Genomic DNA, 20,956 nt, shown 5'->3' on the forward strand with positions numbered 1-20,956 from the left:
TTTTTCAAACCAGTACATGAACAAAAAGTGAAAAGAAATGTAGAGAATTACAGAATTACTTTTATTAAATACCGTTTAAAACACGGAGTTGTGATTATCTAAAAACAAAAAGAACAAGTTTGACAGACGTGGGACATTAAATATCAAACATTTGTTGCAGGGCTCGTCATTATTTAGTAGTGTTCTGCATGGACCCTCCCCTCTATAGTAAGTGCTTTAAATACCTTGATAAATTGTATTTTACAGGAGCTTTGGGTTCATAAATGAACTTAGCATGAACATGACTCAGGAGGAGTGAATAGTAGAACAGTCGATGTGAATGAGCGAGAGATGAAACTTTGGGTATCAGTTGCTCCGGCTGGATGATACGGAGCTCTTGCTGTCTGTCTCTGAATCTGTGTCATCACTGCCGCTGCTGGCCGCTCTCTGAGCTCCCAGTCTGGACCTGCTCGTCTCCACTGGAGCTCCTCGGCTCTGCAGAGGTGTCTGCACAGTCACTGACGGAGAGCTGCTGATAAGTGGATGGATGCTCTGCAGGGATCGAAATGCACAGTCAGCAAAAAGAGAAATTTAAAAGGGAACGTCCAACTCCAAGTGTGAAGTTGTATATAGCCTGTCGTGGCTCCAGAGATAGCTGTGGTGCCGAGAGCTTGAAGCCATGTTAGCTGCCTGTAGATTCAAGATTCAAAAAACTTAACTGTCTATCACATTGTGACAGAAAATTACCTTTTGTTGAGGCTCAACATGAAAACATACAAACATTCGCACTAAAACTCACATTAAGCTAAAAGTACTCTAAATAGGTAAAAACACATGCACAGTGTTTAAAAAAACATTGCTTATCTATCCTTGCTTAAAAATACGTATTGCAGTGGGAATAAAAGAGTTTCTGTACGTTTTCTTTTTTTAAAATGACTGCCTGACGGGGAGCAGCTGAAACAAGTGGTGAAGGGGGTGTGAAGGGTCCTGAGTGATGCAGACTGCTTTCCTTTCTGCTGCTCACATGCAAAGTTCTGACAGTTGGATCTGGGTGCTGCCGGTGATTTTTGTTGCATGTTTAATGACACCAGTTAGTTTTTTCTTGCAATTTGTCGGTGACAAAGTCGTACCAGGATATAATGTTAAATGTGAGGACTGATTCAATGAGTGACCGGGTATACTGCTGTTAAAATGCATGACACACAATCAGGGGGGATTGAGCTACTTAGTGCTAATTAAACGCAAAGATTTAACAAGTATGATGAAAATGGAATTTTAAAAAAAAGAAGACGTAATTTCTGCTCCTGCTGCATCAACTTTGATTGTTGTGAGTCTGACGATAATAAAGGAGTGCAAAGCTACATCAGTGAAGTACTTATCATATTTCTGTTCAAATGTTTATGCTTCTGTCTTTGCTAGGACTCTTGTAAAAGAGAGTTTGTTTCTCAATGCAAATATATTTCCCGCATGTCATTCCCTACTCTCTTTCTCCCTGATTTCCGACTCTATCCACTCTCCTTTCTCTCCAATAAAGCCAAAAAAATAAAAAATAAAAAATAAAGAATCTTTAAAAATAATGATCTGGCTTGAGTTTTGGTATCTGGAACCCACCGGCGTCTCCTGACTCCTCATCAGCTCTTCAATCTCATCACTCCAGCCGAGCATTTCAGCAAACCTCCGCACCGTCTCCTCCAGGTCACCCAGCTCCATGTGGTCTCCTCTGCGCAGAGGGACCTTCTCAAAAGGACCCACGGCGTGTCGGTTCAGGAGGAGACGAGGCACGGTGGAGCGCACGGTATTCACCAGGCTGGCAAACGGCTCGATCTGAAAACAATGATTTTAAATGGCTTAGAGAACGTCTCACAACCCTGTCCTCTGAACCCATTTAAAGAACTGAACACAGATATGACTTTACATTTGCTCATTTTTTCTATTTACCTGTAAAGATGTGCCCATGATAATTAGGAGGTCGGCTTGGGGGAAGTCTTTAGTGTGCAGGAAATACTTCTGAGGAAGATCCTCACCGAAGAACACGACATCAGGTTTGACTGTTGCAGCGCAGAAAGTGCAAATGGGAACGTTGTCATTCATTATTGCATGCTGCAAAAAAAAAAAAAGAAAGAAGTATTACTATGACATCAGGCGAAGAGATTTAAATTTGAAAGGTTTTTGAACACAATGTCAGACTTGCCTTCGCCTCTTCAGCGGGGTACGCAGTGTAGCACAGGTGACAGGAAGCTGTGGTGAAACTACCATGAGCTTCTACTAGTTTTTCATCAGGAATGCCACAAACTGAGAAGAGAGAGAAGAGAGGGGCATTTAGTGATACTACATTCTACATTGAAGCAATATGCCCTTCAATCTATAAATTATTGACTCACTCTATTATGTAATTATTTAAATTGTCTTCTTTTTAAACATTTCCGTACATATATAAACAACACAACTTCAGAAGTTTAATTTTATTTATATTCAGGTCTAATTACAGATTTTTTTTCCTCAACTGTTTTTAGGTTCTTGTTTAAATGTCACATATATTTTTATCCCTGAACGGGTTAGGTGCATTTCTTGTATAAATCTATTTTTTAATTGCACAGTTTAAGTTTGATTCATCTAGGGGGATTCTTTAAATCATTTTTTCAGGTTAATATGTATGTATGGGGGGGGGGTCGGTTTTGTGGTTAATTTGTAACAAATGTTTCATGTCATGTCTTTGTAACCTGCTACTGGATGCTTTGAATTTCCCTCGGGATCAATAAAGTATCTATCTAATAAAATTATTAAACTATGAGGAGAAAAATATTTAGGCAAAACGTTGTTATAAGTTTGGGGCTCAGCATCTTGTTACATTACCATCCAGTTATTACATTTTGGGTTTTATCACTTTTTAAAAAAAATTACAGCTGGGTCATTGTTACATTTCGGGCTTATTCGGGAAACGTATTCTTTCAGGTCTCTAAATCAAGTTTCTGTCTGTCTACAAAAAAGATGAGAAGCAAACGGCCAATTGATGTAAGAGGGGAAAAAAGCATGCTAGAGAGGATTTGTCAATACATTCATGAATGTTTTTTTACATTTACTTATTTGTCAAAGATATCTGCCGTCACGTCTAACATCAACCTGTATAGGGTCTGCAGAAATGCCTGTGTCATTACTAGTGCATTAGATATGCAGAAAGGTGATATATATGCTTTTGTAATCGTATTAGACATTTCATTGTGTATGTTTGTGGGCTAAAGGTTCTTCATTAAATTGGTTTCAAGAATCTCTCTTACTTTTCTCCAGTCCGTCGATGTTCTGTGTGTACATGCGGAGCAGCAGGCCTTTGTGGTGAAGCATGCGGATGAAGTAGTGAATGTAGTTGGGTCGGTGGCTGCCGGGATACAGAGCTTTGGCCAGAGAGAAGAAAGGCTGCGGGTCGTCGGTGAAGTAGTCGATGTTGAAAACGGCCTCCGGGTAGGGGATGTTATACTTCTCCAAGTTGGCGTAAAGACCTGTCCCTGGAGTTCTGGAAATGAAGATGTACACACTTTATGAGGTGCTTTTAGGGTACGTTGGTTTATATTTCATCAAATGTTTCCAGCTTCACTCTTCATTCTTTGAGTTTTTTTGGTTTCACTCTTTAAGTTAAAAGTGAACGATGAAGATGAGGGTGTAAGAGAAACTGACCTGAAGTCTGGGATACCACTGGCGGTACTTATTCCTGCTCCGGCCACCACCACAACCTTCTTACAGCGACCGAGCTTCACCAGCCGAGCCACAGAGGCCAGAGCGTCCCGCGATGAGGAGTTGACAGCAGACGGCTTGTCTTGATCCAATCTCGACTCAGACGACTGATCAGCCTGCACACAAGAACCGCTGCCTTTGGACATCTTTCCTTCACTAGAGAGAGCAGGCCGAGATAAGAGACATAAAAAAAACATCCTGATATTTCACATGGGAAGATCCCCAAGGTGAATAAAACAGAGCAGTTTTATATTCAGTGATTAAATTAGAACCAAGAGACACAACCTCCTAAAACATGGAAGGTATATCTGTGTGTCGTCTGCATAGCAGTGAAAGGAGACTTTGTGGGGTTCAATTATTTGGCCAAGAGGCAACATATAAATGGAGAATAAAATGGGACCTAAAACCGAACCTTGCGGTACACCACAGGTAATGTTAGAGGTAGAGGAGGAGTAGTTACTGATGGTGACCACAAAGGTTCTTTCTAAAAGATAAGAGTAAAACCGGCTAAGTGGAGTATCCTTTAAACCAACCCATTTTCTGAGACGATCAATTAAAATTGTGTGATCAGCAGTATCAAAAGCTGCGCTAAGATCTAAAAGAATTAAAATTGTGCCCTCCCCTCTATCTGCTGCTAAAAGAAGGTCATGGGTTACCTTGAGGAGGGCCGTCTCTGTGCTGTGACAAGCTCTAAAACCGGATTGGAATTTCTCAAAGAGGTTATTTTCAGTCATAAAAGATAAAAGTTGTGTTGAAACCACATTTTCTATATATTAATAGCTTTCATGTTCAGATCATCTTTTAATTCCTTCTTTGACTACCTCAGGTTGTTGCACACGTGGCAACATCGGCCATTTGAGAAAACTCAATTTAAAAACACAAATGTAGGGGATAAAAATATGATATCATGCAAGTCTTTAATCTGTGTTGGATCATTTATCTCCAAGTTAGTCAAGCAGCCTCTCATCAAGTTATATAAAAAAAAGGAAATGGTAGCTTGGGGCACCAGTTAGCACAGTGGTTAGTGCGTGTGCCCAATGTCAAGGGCTGTAGTCCTATAAGCGGGTAGCCTGGGTTCAAATCCGACACAACAAAAACGTTTTTATTTTGCTTTTCTTGACCCATCAGTGTTTATTTGTTCCAGCTCCCACTGAGAGATGTGAGTGTCTTTTTGGATTTTTCATTAACACATTAATTTACAATGCTAAACATATCTGTCAGAGCCATAGAGGACAACAGGTTAATATAAAAATATAATTTGCCCATTAGTATAATTTTGTATTTAAACATTTATAATTAAAAGAGTTTTTGCTTTTGAATTTTAGAATTGATTTATATTTTTTATATTTATCACGTATTGAAACATTGTGTGTTTATAGGTCTGTGTGGTTATAAGTGCTCAGTTTACGTGCCCTGCTGCTGCAAAGTGTTCCTGCTGTCGTAAAGCGCAACTAATTGGCGTAAATTGCCCCGTGGGGTAGAGGTGAATAAATACTTAGACGAGCAGGACGAGGAGCAACAGTTTTCTGACCGTCACAGTTTTAGCTTTTGGTCGAATCCGAGAAGTTTTCTTTTAGTGAACGCGTGATATTTATAAGAGCTTATTTTGTAACCGGCAATTCTTTTTTTTGTCACTTTAAATCTGCCTTCTTTCATCTTTGGATTACTTAAAAATGTGTCTTTTGGAAAGTAGCCTACGAGTCAGAAACTTCTAGTCCTGCAAGAAGTGGCAAGAGGATTTTTGTTTGAGTTAAGTTGCCGTTACAATATCTGACATTAAACCTGATTAACATTCACATTTTAGCAAGCTTATGTTAGCATTTAGCTACAAAAAAAAAATAAGACCAGGATGCACAGAGCCTCTAGCACAGCTCTGGACTCCTGGTCTAGTTTGAAATTGGCTCGGATCATACACTGATTTCATTCCTCTTTTGAGTGGTGTATGTGTGTGCTTGATCATTGATCTTCACACTGCTCTCTGTAACAGGTAGGCAGAACAGTGATGAGCCACATTCTTTAAATGTTGATTGATTAACTTTGGCAACGATGAGAAGATTTAAAGGTATACTTCACCCATTTGCATTAATCTTTGTATCATTAGAAACCTGGTAGTATTTCTGAATGCTCGTGCATCCAGCCCTCATTTTCCCCTGAGATGAGAAATCTTTGTATTTCTGAGTCTCAAAAGGAGCTTCCAGTGACGCAAGAATCGTCATTTTGCATCACTGGAAGCTGTTGTGGTTAGCGGGGTGAAACTACAACGCTAGTTCCTCGTATTTTCGACCACTGAAGCTACAGACCAATCACAGATCAGTGGGTGGGAACTCACTCCCAGAATCCAAACTTAACGTCCGCCATATTGCTTGGAAGCTAAGCTAACAGGCTCTATGGAGAAAGATGATAATGGAGAAAAAATCTAAATATAGCGGCAAGACGGCCGCTGGCCACCGCGACACAAGACCGTCCTGTTGGCAGCAACCGTCTCACGGCTATATTGCTGGCCGCCACTGCCAGCTCAGCAGCCTGTCGGCGGCGGTGAGGACGAGGAGCCCGGGCCGGCTCGAGCTGGGGTGGACTGGTAGAGTCGGTGCTCTCACTGTTTGTCTATGGACACAGACATAGAGTCTGTTTTCTGACAGGAATTTCCAAGATGAATTCTGGAAGAAATCTCTGAATCAGTTGAGGAAACGGACGTATGTGTTGAAGTAAATATGTCTGTAAATGTTTTTATTTCTACTGCTATACTGTATATTTTGGAGAAACTGTAACAATTGAATTTCCCTCTGGGAAGTATTTCTGATTCTGAAATAGAGGACCTTAGTGGGAGTGGCCTGTGGTGCTGTGCATTCTGGGATTCAGTGTCTTACATCCACATGAGCCAAAAAGACACTTTCTGTCTTTTCATGGCCAAGAAGGCACCAACTTCAAAATGTATTTCACATTTCTACATATATGACCCAACGTCAGTACAGATTCATGTTTCAACGGGTGAAGTATCCCTTTAACTACAGTGCTTATTGTAACTTGTTTGTGCGCGTTCTTTATGTTCTTTTAAATTATGACAAACACAAACAATTAAATTAAAAAACCTATTGACTGTAATGTGTTCTCACCTTGTAGTTAAAGCATCCAGTCCACTCACACTCATCTGACTCAGGTCCTGGGCCAAAGCAGAGTCCGTCTGCTTCTTCCTTTGTTTTCCATACGGACCTGGACCTGGACCTGGACCTGGACCTGGGTGCTGGGTCTCTGGCGGGATGGTGTGTCTGCCCTGAGAGTTGGAGCTGCGGGTTATCCTAGTGACCGCAGGCTGGGAGACTTTTTTATCCCAACTGGACCTGGATTTGCTCATCCCAACACCTGAACACAGCATGAAAAAAACATTTACTGTGATTAAATTAAACAGTCAGAAAAGACATTTGAATTTGTCTTATTTTCTATTTTGTGGGATAGAAACCAGGGCTAGATTGCGAAGACATTTTCTTGTTTTGTTTTTTTAATTGCACTAATTAGATATTAACTTGTTTTTTTATGGATTTGCCCTCCCTCAAATCGTCTGTGTCCCACATTTAAAAAGCTGTTACACTGAAATCATCCCCACATTCTTTCCTCCTCCCTCCCTCACTTTGCACTGAGAGAAGCTGGAAATGTTTTAAAACTGTCAACTGTTGAACAAAAGGTAATGGCTGCAATATATTTAGCACCCCCCCCTGCCCCGAGCAGCTATGCTAATACAGTCCACAGCTGTGGCAGCTTTACTGTTCGTAGGGAGTAAAGAGGGGTGAGAGTAAAAGAGAGAGAGGTGGCAGAGGTGAAAGGGATCCGTAGATTGACTGTGTGTCAACAAACCCAGCTGGAAGAGAAAAGAGGATGCCCCCTAACGGCCCCCTCAAACTGAGGGAAAAGGGACAGAGAAGGGGAGGAGGGGGGGGCAGAGATAAATGATACGGAGGAGGGGTTCAATAAAGAGGAGAAGAAGAGAGAGAGGAGGAGGAGGGATGGATGGGGGGGGGGCTTCTCTTCCAAAGCTATTCTAGGCCTTCTAACAACTTCCATGAGGAATGAGTGAGAGTGATCAGGGAGCCAACAAGGACACAAAGGAGTTACAACCCATAAAACATGACGGAGGCTTCAGGAGAGAGAGATAAGACGAGCTTCTGTCCAGCAGCTCCTCATCGCCCCCCGGAGGCTCACAGGAGGAAAAGGGGTTAGTCTTCAGAAATCTGTGTGATGAGGTTATGTATGTTTCTTTTTAAGCCAAACATCTAGAAACACAAAGTGACTCCAGAATTCACTTTGAAAAAAATCTTCTCTTTCATTCATCTTAAAAACTCTCACACTCTCCAAACTACTTTTCATTTGAGCGCTCATTCCTCTTTCAGTTCATTTTCTAAAGGCTGCAGCCCCCCCCCCCCCTCCCTCCTCCCCCATTACCACTGTGGATTTTTTTTACTTGCACATCCTAAAGAACTATTAAAAAACAACAGGAGGCAGAGGGAGTGACGGTCTTCGCTTTTGTCCGTGCTCCTCTCTAAAAAAAAAAAAAAAAAAAAGACACTGCTGAGTACAGGCAATAAATCAGCAGCTCAGTTATTAAAGGTCTCACACAGACAGTGTGCAGTGCAGAGGAGTCCAGTCATGCACAAGTTACAATCTGCAGGGAAAACCCCAAACTGGTTCAGCTGAAATGTACTTAATGTAGACAGTAAAAACATTTTTACTTGGAGCAACAGATGAAGAACTTTACTTCTTGTTTATCATGCATTTACTAAATCAACAGTGACTCATGGGAAAAAAATGTAAGCCGACTACATCTAGTCAAAGTGTTAATCTTCACACCATTTTCTAATTTAATCATCGTCTCCTGATGAAATGATGAATGATTTATATTTAGTCAGATATTAGTCATTGATTTAATTTAGTCAATAGCACATCATTTTAGTTGACGACAATAGAAGATATTTTAGTCAACAAAATCACACGCACGCTTTTATTTTGAAGAAGCTCCAGGGGGCGGGGCTTCACATACCTGCAGGCCAGAGGCTCCAGGCTGCACATTGTTGCACTCACCACACACACACCTTTGATGAAGCATGCTATGGTTTACAGTAATTTTAGAACAGCTGAGGGGGTACGTGATAATCGTCACTTGTAATGTAGTTTTCGTTTCGTCAATTAGATGATGAAGTAATTTATCAAATCGTCAAATAGCGGAGTTTCTTCTCGTCATAGCTGACTAATTTAAAGTCTTTCTATGTGATTTTTCACACTTAAATGTAATAGAAATAAAGTATATCCTCTGAAAATAACTCTCTGAGTCATGACTGTCTACAATGGGTGTAACACCCGAGTCCCACTGTCTGTGATGTTTTCAGAGTTTTCAGAGTCCTATCTTCACTTTGTTTACATCGCTCGGACGGCCGGCTGACTCCTCCCCTCGTGTATAAAAGTTGTTTAATTGAAGGACTAGAGAAAAGAAGAATAACATACTGTACTCACTGCTTAACTGTGTTTCTAGATCACGCTCATTTCAGGTAAATTTACATGCAGTGTGAAGATACCAGCATAATAAAGATCGCTAGCATTAGCATGCTAACACAGCAATGCAGCGCGAGTTGTTTTGGTTTCATGCTGGTGCTCAAGGGCGACATCTGCTGGATCAAAAAATCACATATAAAGCCTTTAACAAGACCTTCGTCAACAAATATTTTCGTCATTTATTTTGTTGACGAGATTAACACTGAAACAGGTTTACTGAAAAAGAAAAGTTTAAGTACAAAGTGACCAAAAGTTTAGTTTTTGGAGCAAAGTGAATTTTGTGTTTTTAAATGCCCACTTTTTTCTATCTGATGAAGACTAAATGTGCTTTTAGTATTATTTAATGACAAATAAATCCCTTTATAAATGACAAAAGGCTTAAAAAGGATTTAAGAGATCCCCCCCCCCTTCCCCCCCTCCAAGGCCTTTCACACTGCCTGTTCTCGCAGCCCACCACAGTCAAAAAGCTGAGCCCAGTTTGTCCCCAGTATGGGACCACCAGGAGTGTAGCTGCTCATACGAGGGGTTACAGTTATCTAATTAGAGTTGTCCAACAACACTGGGCACACCTCAGTGCTCACTTTCACCCCCCCCCCCCCAAACAGTCAGGATAATCCTTTTACAACTCTACAGGCCGGGACCAAAAACCAAAAACAAGTTTGTCTCAGACAACAAGAAGCAGCTTCTTGATGTCTACCGTTCACCAGAGAAGCAAAAGCACAGATTTTTAAAACTTTAAAATTCAAGATTATTTATGAAAAGATTAAATCTCCCATCACGGAGATAATCACTTAAATATCTTGTTGTAATTCAAAGTCAAAACAGTTCATGAGTACATGTGATACCTCAAATCAAAGTGAAGTTATTTCTATTTTATTTGATTTTTTTATGTTGCACTTAAAATACTATTTCCAACCTAAAAACTCGACGTTCATTTATCCGCTTTTTTTTTTTTTTTTTTTTACACCTGCACTATCGAGGGAAGTTTTAAATGTTTAAATGTCTGTACACGCACCAACACGGGAAATGAGTCTTGTAACGGGGTCATGAAAACACAAAGTTTCAGTGATCCAGGGCTAGGAACCTTAAGCCCCTTCATACGATCCTCATTCAGCGCACACAGAAGCGGTGTGAACTTGAGGACAGTCGAGGGGTTAATCTCGTCTACCTGCTGGAGTAACATGTCAGCTGTGTCTAAAGCACATTTGGTTAAGTTTAATGAGGGGGCTTTTCCCTCACAACCCCTACCATTTAACCCTACCACGCACAGCCGAATTTGGGACGGCAGACTTTGTTCTCCTGCCGGCCCTCACAGCAATGGCAACGGGCGGCGGGGTTGCTATGGAAACCTCTTCATTACTTTAGTTGGAGAGGGGGAAACGGCTCTCCGTCCCCACCTGCTCACTAATGACACATGTAGCATCTTTGTTGCCCTCCCTGTTGACACAAAGCAGCAAGTCCTAATTTGTGTTTGTATATCGTGTGCTCACACAGTTAAAGGAGGAGGATGAGAGGCGGATGGCTAACTAATGACTCTCCATGTCCTGTAACTCCTCTGAGGACATTAAACATTAATCCATCAGTAATTTAACTGCGATGTTATTTGGACAGCCAAGGAGAACAAAAGAAAGAAAGGTTTATAAAATTCAAACACTAAGGTGATCAAAGTTTAGGATTAACTTGTTATGTTGGAGCACCATATTTATACTAGACATATCTTATATATATTTATTTATACGAGACATTCCACTTAACAGGCTTTTCATATTGATGTTAATGGTCCTCTTCTAAAATGGCAATAAATATATTTTGTTATCACCTATAAAAGTTCATTGTTGCTTGTTTTGAAAAACCAATTGTTTGTAAAACTCCTGTGAGCAACTTCCTCTAGTTGTGGTGATTTTGGCGCCCCCCTGTGGACAAAGCAGCACAGCCAATCTCTTTGCAGATCGTTTCTTGAACTGTTTTCTGACTAAAACAAAATCTCTTCCAGCCAAATGTTTCACTAAAGAATATTTGCTGTAGGTCAGGGTTTGGTTAGCATGCATTTATTTGGTCGTCAGTCACTTGTGTCACTGATGCCTCATTTTGCTTTATTAAAGGTCCCATGAATATTAATTGCTGTTTTATCACCAGTTAAAAAGAGCATAATGAGATGATATGTGTACGATATACTTTAGTGTTATAAAAGAGAAAAAAGCTTCCGAATACACATTTCTGTTTCTGAAATGATCAAGATTTCTTCTTTGAGGAATGACGAACTGATGTCTCAATTCAAAATTTGTTGACAACATTTTATTTACAATGCAAGTCCAAGATATGTATTTTTTCATTATTTGAATTTAGTTAAAACAGAGCTAGTCTGATAAACACACAGTATTGGTTGTGTCAATATCTTTTCCTTCACTACATCCAGTCTCAGGTGTTCAAGAGGATCAAGTGACAATGAAGCCACACTGCCACCTGCTGGAACCTTCACGTCACTACACATGAAAACCAACAAACTGATTAATATAACTGAGGGCTCCATTACAATAAGCTGTAGTACTGTAATTAACTCTTTTTTTGTCATTATTGAAGTGAAATACTTTACAGACACATTACAGAAGAGATCAATTTCTATACTTTTACTCAATTAAATTACATGACTTCTGCAGTCACAAGTAACTTAGATTCAGACAATTTCGATAAATAACATAACAAAATAAATTGTCTGATATTTTTTCATTGGTAGAACTAACCTACAATGTAAATATGAATGCAACACCACAACTCTTACCAGCAGCAAAATGAGATGATGTACAATTTAATACATAGATTAATATAATCCATTTTTATGTTATTCTTAAATATTCTTTGTTATTTATTTATTTTAAAGATGTTCTTAATATGCTTTTTGAAGTTTTGTCTTCATTAAAGTTTAAACTAAAGTATTTCTTTACCTCAGTGTTGCTGCTTTTAAAGTGTGTGTGTTCAGAACTTCATGGACAAATGAAGAGGCTTAGTTTAGTGAATTATGTGCAATATGAATTCTGGTGATCAGACTTAAAGAGCTCAATGTGTAGACTGGAGTATTCAGATAATTCATTATATCTGGCGTTGGCTAATGTAGCTCCACTCTGCAGAAAATCATAGTTATTAAAAGGCTGTACAGCCGCCATCTCTGACTACAATAGTAATGTCAACAACAACAACAACAACAACAAGCTTACGGTACCTGTGTGTCCAGACGGCGGCACACAGCAGACTTTACCTAAACGAAAGGAAATCGCTGTTAAACGATAAACTCTGTTCTTAGAATCCACAAGAAGCTGCAGTAAGCTCCACCTGTCCTTAAAAAACTAGTAAATGTCTCCTTCTTTAAAAAACACAGGCCGGTTATCTTCACGTCGCCCACACGGTCACATTTGTTGTGAAGAGAGCTCCCACTCCGCTGCAGTTTCCGGGTACTAAATAAGTCATTACAAATACAGGCGGGAAAGTGAGCTGTAATCACGTGGTGCCGAATTTCTTCTTCTTCGTTCTTCAATAGCGTGTGGCAACCACAGACCTCTTTGTGTATGTGGCAACAACTAGCGTTGGAGGCAACCAACTATGCTGGACTGTGGGTCAGAGTACCAATTAGGCCGACTATTACAAGGGAGACAGAAAAAGGCCATACAAAATAAACTATGTTCATTTACAAATTAATTACCAGACAAACAATACTCAAATGAGTATTAGAGTCAAAATATATTCAAGATCGCCTACTCTCTCTAACATTTTAACTGTAATCAAACTGTCCTAAATTTCATTTCTTTTATTGTATGCTGATTTTATCCATCGTTGTTTTTTAAATGATGATTGTTGTACAGTGTCCTTGTGTGTCTTTAAAGGCGCTTATAAATAAAATGTATTATTATTATTATTATTATTAATAATAATAAATGTTCCATGGCTTGAGGATCTTACCCACATAACAGTATATCATATATAAGGATTGTTTTGTTTTGTTTTAAGGTTTATGCTGTTTGGAAGTTTTTATTTTGGGTTCTGGGCTATTCTAACAATTTTCTGAATATTTGCAAACCAAGTAGGCCTACCTCAGTAAAAATTAATACTTGTATTATTCAATAATGTAAATAAATTGGCTCCCAGTGCACAACCAATTTATAGGCCTATATGGAAAATATAGTCTACACCAATGCATTTCAGAGTAACGGTCACATGGCACATTTTATCAACAACTCATTTATACTCTTAATGCTCATGCATTTAAAGATAATATTTTTTACAATTAGCATTTTGAGTAAATTGAATCTAAATTGAAAATCAACCACCTTTTATTTATTTTTTTTCAAACTACATTTCATGTCAAAGTGTCTTCAGTGGGTTTATTAAAATGGTCGACACTTGGAAACAGTGGAGGGGGGGATTTGAAATTGCTCAACCAACATGGACTGATACAATAATTATTTCATAAAGGTTTCTGATTTAACTTTTTTGGGGGTCAGTTGTTTGATCATGTTGGATAATGACTTTGCATTTGACAAAAATGTGCTTCTGTTATGATCACATGATGGAAACTGATTGGACACAAGAACAGAAAGATCAGACATCTTTTCAACACATTCAACAAAAACAGCTTGCCTGAAAAACAAGGGTAAGTTTGTGACATTTAAATAACATCCAACTTAATTGTATGACTCGTTGGTCAATTTTTACTTTCAGTCATTCATGTAATAATGCAAATGTTTGTTTTGCTTGCAATACTTGTATCTGCAGTGGAGAGCAATTCTATTTGCATTTGTTCTAACTCAATGCCTTCAGATATTTTCATGAACAGATACAACACAGATGGAGACATCTGACTAAACAAGCAAACAAACAAATGAACAAATGAACAAATATGCAGGTAGCCCATATTTAGGTTGATAAAGTACTATAGTCACATAACCACATAATATCATCAATATGCAACGAACCCTGATGTTCTGAAGCTGGTGTAGAGGAGCACTTCACTGGTTGTTAGTCTAGCATTGATTAACTTAATATGTTTCTTTCTCTCTTTTTTTAGCCTAATGAAAACAGTTTTCAAGTTGTTTTTAATTTTGATTCAGGGTTGTCGCAATAATTTCAGGATGGGTTTAAAAAAATAAAACTGTATTATTGAACAGTGTGTCAATATGCATAACATTGCAAACAAATGCTCAAAATAAACAAGAACATGATATGACTTTGCATAAGTAAATTAAAATAAATTAAAATAATGTCAACTTGATAAATTATAAGATTCATCTTCCATAAGTTATTCTAAAAGTTTCACTGATTTGATGCTTTTTAAGAATACATTGAGTTTCAAAGTATTGTGTAAATTCACATTAAAGCTGTGAAAGTTGTGCTTCTATTGCAATCCTGCATTTTATTTAATACGACATTTGACATACAGGTCTACAGATTAAATGAAATGAGAGAGGGTGTTTGATGATGGAGGGTCTGTATCACTTCCAATTAGAGGACTTCTGTTTCCACATGCACTATTACATAGCTTAATCCAATAGTTTCCTGCTATAAACCACTCAATTTATGCATATTTTTTATTAAGAATTATCACAAAAACATCTAATATCAATTTTGATTATTAAAAAAAATTCACCCATGTTTATCTGTTCCAAAGACTTAATTTCAAGTCCCCAGGGAGCGCTTCATTTATTTGCATACAGTAGCCTACATGCAGCCAGCAGCTGGAGCTCCAGTCTGCAGACACTGTGGACCTCTGTGTGTGTTTTTATGGGTGGAGACAAATCCTGCTCCAAAATTCAGTCACACACACTGACAACACAAGCCAGCCTAACCCAGGCAGCAGCTACTACAGGCCGGGAAAACCTGGACATTATCGGGGTCAGTAAGTTTTTAAGGTCCCGTACAGTACAGTTGGAGCAGTTTGTTTGCGTTAGAAAACAAGGTACGTGGTAATCTATGTAAACTAGATGAGGGGGTTGGTTACGGTTCTTTGATGAGAGTCAGCTATGGGAACTTCTGCAGAACAAACAGCGACAGTTGTAAGATAAAAGTGAGCCAAAGTATCTTACCAAAACACTCTTTATCAGCAAACTCCCTGACAGAGAGATTAGATATGTTAATGATCGATGTAATGGAAACAAACCTTCAAAGTGATGCTTTTGTGTTTCGGGTGTGACGTGTCTGTTAGATGATTGAACACGTTAATTTAGCTTTTAAAAAAAAAAACTCAGGCTTTTAATAAAACTCATTTTGTGGGCTTAAAAAGTTACAACAAAGCAGTAAGCATTAAAAAAAAAAAAAAAACTGTATTTAACATCCACGTCTGTCGTGTTGTAACGTAACTGCCTGTTGGGTTTCACGTCAGCGTACGTAAACGTAAACGTAACGTGACGTAGCCTAACCGCCACAGACCTCAACGAAACAAATGCTCCAGTTTATTGCAGGCCTCCTATTTTCATACATTAAAGTTGGGAAGTCAACAAGTAGGATGCGCAGTTTCACACGGTTGTTTAGCCATTAATTCATGTCATCTGTGTACTGTACTGTACTATGAAGTTATGTCTTCATTCGTCCAGCTTTAAACTAATAAACATGACTGAGTAGGCTACTTATAAAGCCTTTGACTGAGATGAATCATAACAAGGAACAAAACCAAACAAAACAGATCAATCAATCAATCAAACTTTATTTATATAGCACCTTTCAGACAAATTCAATTGCAGTTCAAAGTGCTTAACAAGAGTGCAGAAAAGTTAATGACAAAAAGTAGTTTATAAAATCATTGAGAGACTAATGCACACCAATAAGAATTAAAAAAAATATGTATAAAAAGAAAAGAAAAGAAAATACGATACATAAAAGCAACAAGATATTAAAATAAATACACAAGAGGAAAATATTTAAAATTGTAGTCGGAAAAAAAGACAATACAGTAATGTTAAGATTTGATTTGATATAAAACACTATATAAAAGCCAGACTGAATAAATGAGTTTTAAGATTGCGTTTAAAAATCTCGATATTCTCGGCTCCTCTCAGACTCTCAGGAAGGTTTGTTCCACAGTCTCAGAGCGTAACAGCTGAAAGCAGCATCGCCAAAGGTTTTTGTCCTGCTACAGATGGCACATTTTAAACTCCAAACTGTGCTTAAAGGTCATTTAAAATTCAACAGTACTCAGTAATTTGGTTTATTGGATAATCAGCACTACAGATATGTAGTCAATAACTTTAAACTTACAGTAAATGTCCTTACATGTCATCATCAGTTTAACAGCAAACACTGTGAACAGGTCTGCCTTGTTTTTTTTAAGAGCAGCAGCACACCCAAATCAAGCTCTCTTATTCTCTGTTCTGTGTGCTCACTTCTGTCACATGTTTAACTGTTAACATTATAATTAATCTGTCTCTGTAGAGTCTGTGTAATATATTTTGTTTGACTCAATGTGAAAGGTTTGATGGGATAAAAACCTCAGCAGTTATGTTGTATCTGCTATTGTCCTCTCAACATACAAGTCAGCAGTAAACACAAACATAAGAGCACAGCCTGGTGTTGAACAGCACAAAGGGACATTTAAAAAACAGTTCCCTAAAGTTCTGTGTTTTTTTTATGTGTTGCTGTATTGGTAATTAGGTCGTTTCTTTTTTTCAGAGAGATGAGTCAGGCGGAGCAGCAGGTGCCCGATGACATGCCTGCATACCTTAAAGATGAGCCAGAAGCTACAGGTAAAGGATTAATAACTGTTTGTTCAGCCCAATGTGTGCTCCACGATGAGAGATTATACTGCAGCAGCAGTCTTTCTAAGAACACGTGTAGAACAGTTGTATTGGGAATAAGGATTATTAAATGTTTAGTAATTGGCTCTATCTGAAGTATCCAGCGTCCATGAGTTTTATGGACGATTTGGTCTAGTTTGATTAGTCAATTGGCATTACTGTGAAACAACTTGATATGATGGTTCATTCAAAAAAACTTTATTTGTCCCTAGGGGGAATTCAAAAGTCACCTAGAGCAGTATAGCGTAACGACAGTGCAAGGTATAAGCTAAAAATATTCAACTAAAATATAAACTGTCAGTTTGAATACAAAAGTTAAAATACAAAATAGATAAAGTAGAATAGAGATATAAGTGGACAGTGATCCAAGTAAAAAATGTAACTCTTTTATGATGTTTCCTTAAAAGCCTTGACTTACTAAAGAAAATAACAAGCAGGCTAAGATGTATTTATTATTGTTTTATTTTACGTTTATTTTAGTGAAGTTTATCCCATTAAGATCAGATGTACATTTGTACAGCATACAGTTTCAACAAAAACAAACATTCAAACTCATACAGGTATAATTATCTGATGTTGTGTCTTTGTGTAAAGTGACTGCCAGATGAATTGTAGAATTGTAGGTATTAAAAAAAAAATCTAGAAATGATCGGGCTAAAACATCTTCACACAGACTCTTTTCTTTTTTTTTTTAACAATATGTTTATTGAGTTTTAAACATTTTTCCAAGACACACAATTACAATTAAATAAATTCTAAGAAAAAAAAAGAAAAACACATGCACATATATACACATTTAAAAAATAAGGGGGTAAAAGTAAAATATAATAATACAAAATAAAATAATAAATAAAAATATAATTACAAAATGTTGCAAAATGATTACTGTCTGTATTAAATAAAAATAACCAAAGGGAGTACATTGCCATAGATGATTTGTTAATCACAAATATTCTGCCGAGAAAAGTTTCTGCAAAAACGACCACAATTACAGACATCACCAACTCTTTACCAGCCTCGCTCAAAATATGTGACAGATCTTTATCCCGAAGAAAATTAATATATAGGCCCCAGATATCGTCAAATAATTCTTGTTTGTCTTTAAGTGTATATGTTATCTTTTCCAGAGACATTTCATTAAACCATCGTGTAATACTCAGCCTACCACTGTTTCTCCATGTTAATGCCATTGTTCTTTTAGCCTGCAATATGCAGAGGTCTACAAAGACCCGTTTTCAAACAGTTTTTTAATTGAAAGCATAAACACCAATTTGTGTCTCTGATTCTTTGGCTGTGATGTATTGAATCTTAAAATGTTTTTTCTTGTTTTTTTTTTATATCAGAGAACAAGGACCACCCACAGACACAGCCGGGCATGTTTGGCAGGTTGGCAGGCGGTCTGTATGGTGTCACCAAAGGAGCTGTGGGAGCCACGGTTGGCGGTGTGACCTGGTTAGGGGGAAAGAGTCTGGACCTAACCAAGACCGCTGTGTGCTCTGTCGCTGCTGTGCCTGCGATGGGCGTGGGGCTGGTAAAAGGGGGAGTGTGCGCTGTAGCTGGAGGAGTAACTGCTGTTGGCTCTGCAGTGGTCAGCAGAGTTCCCATAGGAGGAGGAGGAGGAGGCAAAAAGAAGGACAAGTCTGACTGAAGTGGAGAAGGAGGTGTGTGAATGCACACAGCTGAGGTGTATGACTCACACTGTGAACGCCTGTTTTTTTAGCATTTATGAGCAGGAAAGGGGCGACAAAGGACTCAAAAGTTCAGTGTACACACATTTGGTGAGGGAGATTTTTTTGTCTTTAGTTTTTTATTTTTTCCATGTGACTCTTGGTACACCCAGGTTCATTTGGTTATGCAGCGAGGACCTGTAAAGCAAAAACTTACAAAGAATCTGTTGGTAAAGGAAAACTCACCAAATGATTATCACCCGTGCCTGAAGTTTTTCAAATAAAATATTCCATGTCTCATTTTTTTCATAATATGCCACACCATTGTTCCCACTGCAAGCTGTTGTATTTTTTCACCTAAGTTTACTTCAGTACCAGAGAAGAAGTGTTGATGCACTTATTTCACTTGCAAGACAATCAACTGATGAATTATGAAATGTAACTGACAAGGACATGTTTCATAGGGATTGGGAATATATTTCACATGGGGGGTCAGAAAGTGTTTACAGTGTTATTAAGACTTTTCCAGACAAACACATCTGATATATACGATGTCATTTGAAAAGTGCATTCAGGTTAAATATCTAAACCGCCTGCTGGATGTGGGGGTGTAGATATTCCTCTTGTTAATTTATGTGATCATTTTTAAATTCCTCTGAATTCAACTCATCCTCTGGTGGTTCTTTTCTCAGCTCGGTGGAACTGCAATCATGCTTTGGATACAGAATCACGTTGAATTAATAAATATTCCTTTCTACATCTTAAAAACTCACAGTGCTTTGATTTCAATTAATAAACTTTGTTTTCAGTTGTAGTGTAAATGTACGCACTATGTAGGTAATTGAATAACCTTTTCTACACTACACTTATTTTATACCAGCTATACAGATTGATAGGCCTACTGACAAGGTGATAATGGGATCTATAAAAGTATGACATCTCCTTGGTGGGAAAAACTGCTACTGTGGACACAAAAGCATCACTGTAGCATAGATCCCTCACGCTGTAGCAAATTGTAATGTTTTAATTCTCAGCTCGGACATACATTTAATCCTGCTCTCAAAGTCTTTATATGTGATTTTTCACACTTAAATATAATATAAATCAAGTATATCCTCTGAAAATAACTCTGAGTCATGACTGTCTACAATGGGTGTAACACCCGAGTCCCACTGTCTGTGATGTTTTCAGAGTTTTCAGAGTCCTATCTTCACTTTGTTTACATCGCCGGGACGGCCGGCTGACTCCTCCCCTCGTGTATAAAAGTTGTTTAATTGAGGGACTAGAGAAAAGAAGAATAACATACTGTACTCACTGCTTAACTGTGTTTCTAGATCACGCTCATTTCAGGTAAATTTACATGCAGTGTGAAGATACCAGCATAATAAAGATCGCTAGCATTAGCATGTTAACACAACAATGCAGCGCGAGTTGTTTTGGTTTCATGCTGGTGCTCAAGGGCGACATCTGCTGGATCAAAAAATCACATATAAAGCCTTAAAGGGTCCCTGTGTTAACTTGAGTTTTCAACTTTTTATTTGAACTGACAGACCAGTACGACTAAATTCAAGTGTTCATTCAAGTTTTTCTAAAGCTACCTTTGTCTGGAAAATACCGATGCAGGGTGAAGGTATCAATGCTTTATATCAGTGTTTCAGCATATTTGGATGTGTTCTTAACTTCCAGACCTTATTGGAACAGTAACATTTTCAGAAACTGTTAAAATAAATAAAAATGTGCCGAGGGGATTCAGGGGGCTGTAAACCTACACTTTGTCTTAAAGAAGCTCCATTGCCACCTTTTAAAATGCAAATTCTTGAAAACATTTTATTATTTTGAAAACAAAAAGAGACATAAAGCCCCATTTTCAAACCCTTACAAGGTACAGCTAGAATTTAGATATTTATCGTAAACTTACACATTTAACCTAATATATTTTCAATACAACAAGACCTTGGGTCAAATGGAAAAGTGACGGCTTATTGATTACAGTAAAACGTGTTAAGAAAAGTTTGTTTTATTTGCGAGGGCTCATTTATAACCAGGAGTTATTTATTATTGCCTCTTGTGTGTTAAAATTGTCTCTACAATAAATTTGGTAGAAAGTTTGCGAAGAAAATAAGATATTTACAGAACATTACAGCTGACAAAAAGTGACACAAAGTCGTCTTGATCTGTCAAGGAAATACAAGCTTGTTTAAGATTTACTGCATCATATGTTTGGCCTTCTATTTGATTTGCAAACAAAACCATGATATAAGTCTGATTAAT

The 20,956-nt window shown here is 38.1% G+C and overlaps 2 protein-coding genes across 3 annotated transcripts; one reads left to right on the top strand and one right to left on the bottom strand.

The window, feature by feature from the left end:
* Window positions 1-40: 40 nt before the first annotated feature.
* Window positions 41-12,688, bottom strand: si:dkey-103i16.6 (uncharacterized protein LOC557125 homolog). The gene is made up of 8 exons (XM_065957351.1): window positions 12,461-12,688; window positions 6,819-7,065; window positions 3,649-3,861; window positions 3,255-3,487; window positions 2,171-2,271; window positions 1,918-2,079; window positions 1,591-1,803; window positions 41-531 (listed from the first exon to the last, which is right to left on the bottom strand). Exons 2-8 carry the CDS (start codon window positions 7,055-7,057, stop codon window positions 346-348), a joined length of 1,347 nt encoding a protein of 448 aa, XP_065813423.1. The 5' UTR covers window positions 7,058-7,065; window positions 12,461-12,688; the 3' UTR covers window positions 41-345.
* A 2,308-nt stretch (window positions 12,689-14,996) lies between these two features.
* tmem263 (transmembrane protein 263) lies at window positions 14,997-19,455 on the top strand. 2 transcript variants are annotated; one of them, XM_020657576.3, is made up of 3 exons: window positions 14,997-15,123; window positions 16,894-16,967; window positions 18,362-19,455. In XM_020657576.3, exons 2-3 carry the CDS (start codon window positions 16,898-16,900, stop codon window positions 18,664-18,666), a joined length of 375 nt encoding a protein of 124 aa, XP_020513232.1. In that variant the 5' UTR covers window positions 14,997-15,123; window positions 16,894-16,897; the 3' UTR covers window positions 18,667-19,455. The 2 variants fall into 2 exon arrangements, with proteins under 2 accessions (XP_020513232.1, XP_020513231.1); XM_020657575.3 differs by having other exon boundaries at window positions 15,030-15,187.
* Window positions 19,456-20,956: the final 1,501 nt, after the last annotated feature.

The sequence above is a fragment of the Labrus bergylta genome, chromosome 7 (assembly GCF_963930695.1).
Source record: "Labrus bergylta chromosome 7, fLabBer1.1, whole genome shotgun sequence".
Taxonomy (NCBI): domain Eukaryota; kingdom Metazoa; phylum Chordata; class Actinopteri; order Labriformes; family Labridae; genus Labrus; species Labrus bergylta.

Excerpts from the sequence above, each read along its gene's own strand:
- si:dkey-103i16.6 (XM_065957351.1), bottom strand. The coding sequence starts at position 7,057 with ATGAGCAAATCCAGGTCCAGTTGGGATAAAAAAGTCTCCCAGCCTGCG. Across the intron at positions 2,080-2,170 it reads ACCCCGCTGAAGAGGCGAAG|CATGCAATAATGAATGACAA; the intron begins GCAAGTCTGACA and ends TTTTTTTTGCAG. Across the intron at positions 532-1,590 it reads TGAGGAGTCAGGAGACGCCG|AGCATCCATCCACTTATCAG; the intron begins GTGGGTTCCAGA and ends CGATCCCTGCAG.
- tmem263 (XM_020657576.3), top strand. The coding sequence starts at position 16,898 with ATGAGTCAGGCGGAGCAGCAGGTGCCCGATGACATGCCTGCATACCTT. Across the intron at positions 16,968-18,361 it reads AGATGAGCCAGAAGCTACAG|AGAACAAGGACCACCCACAG; the intron begins GTAAAGGATTAA and ends TTTTTATATCAG.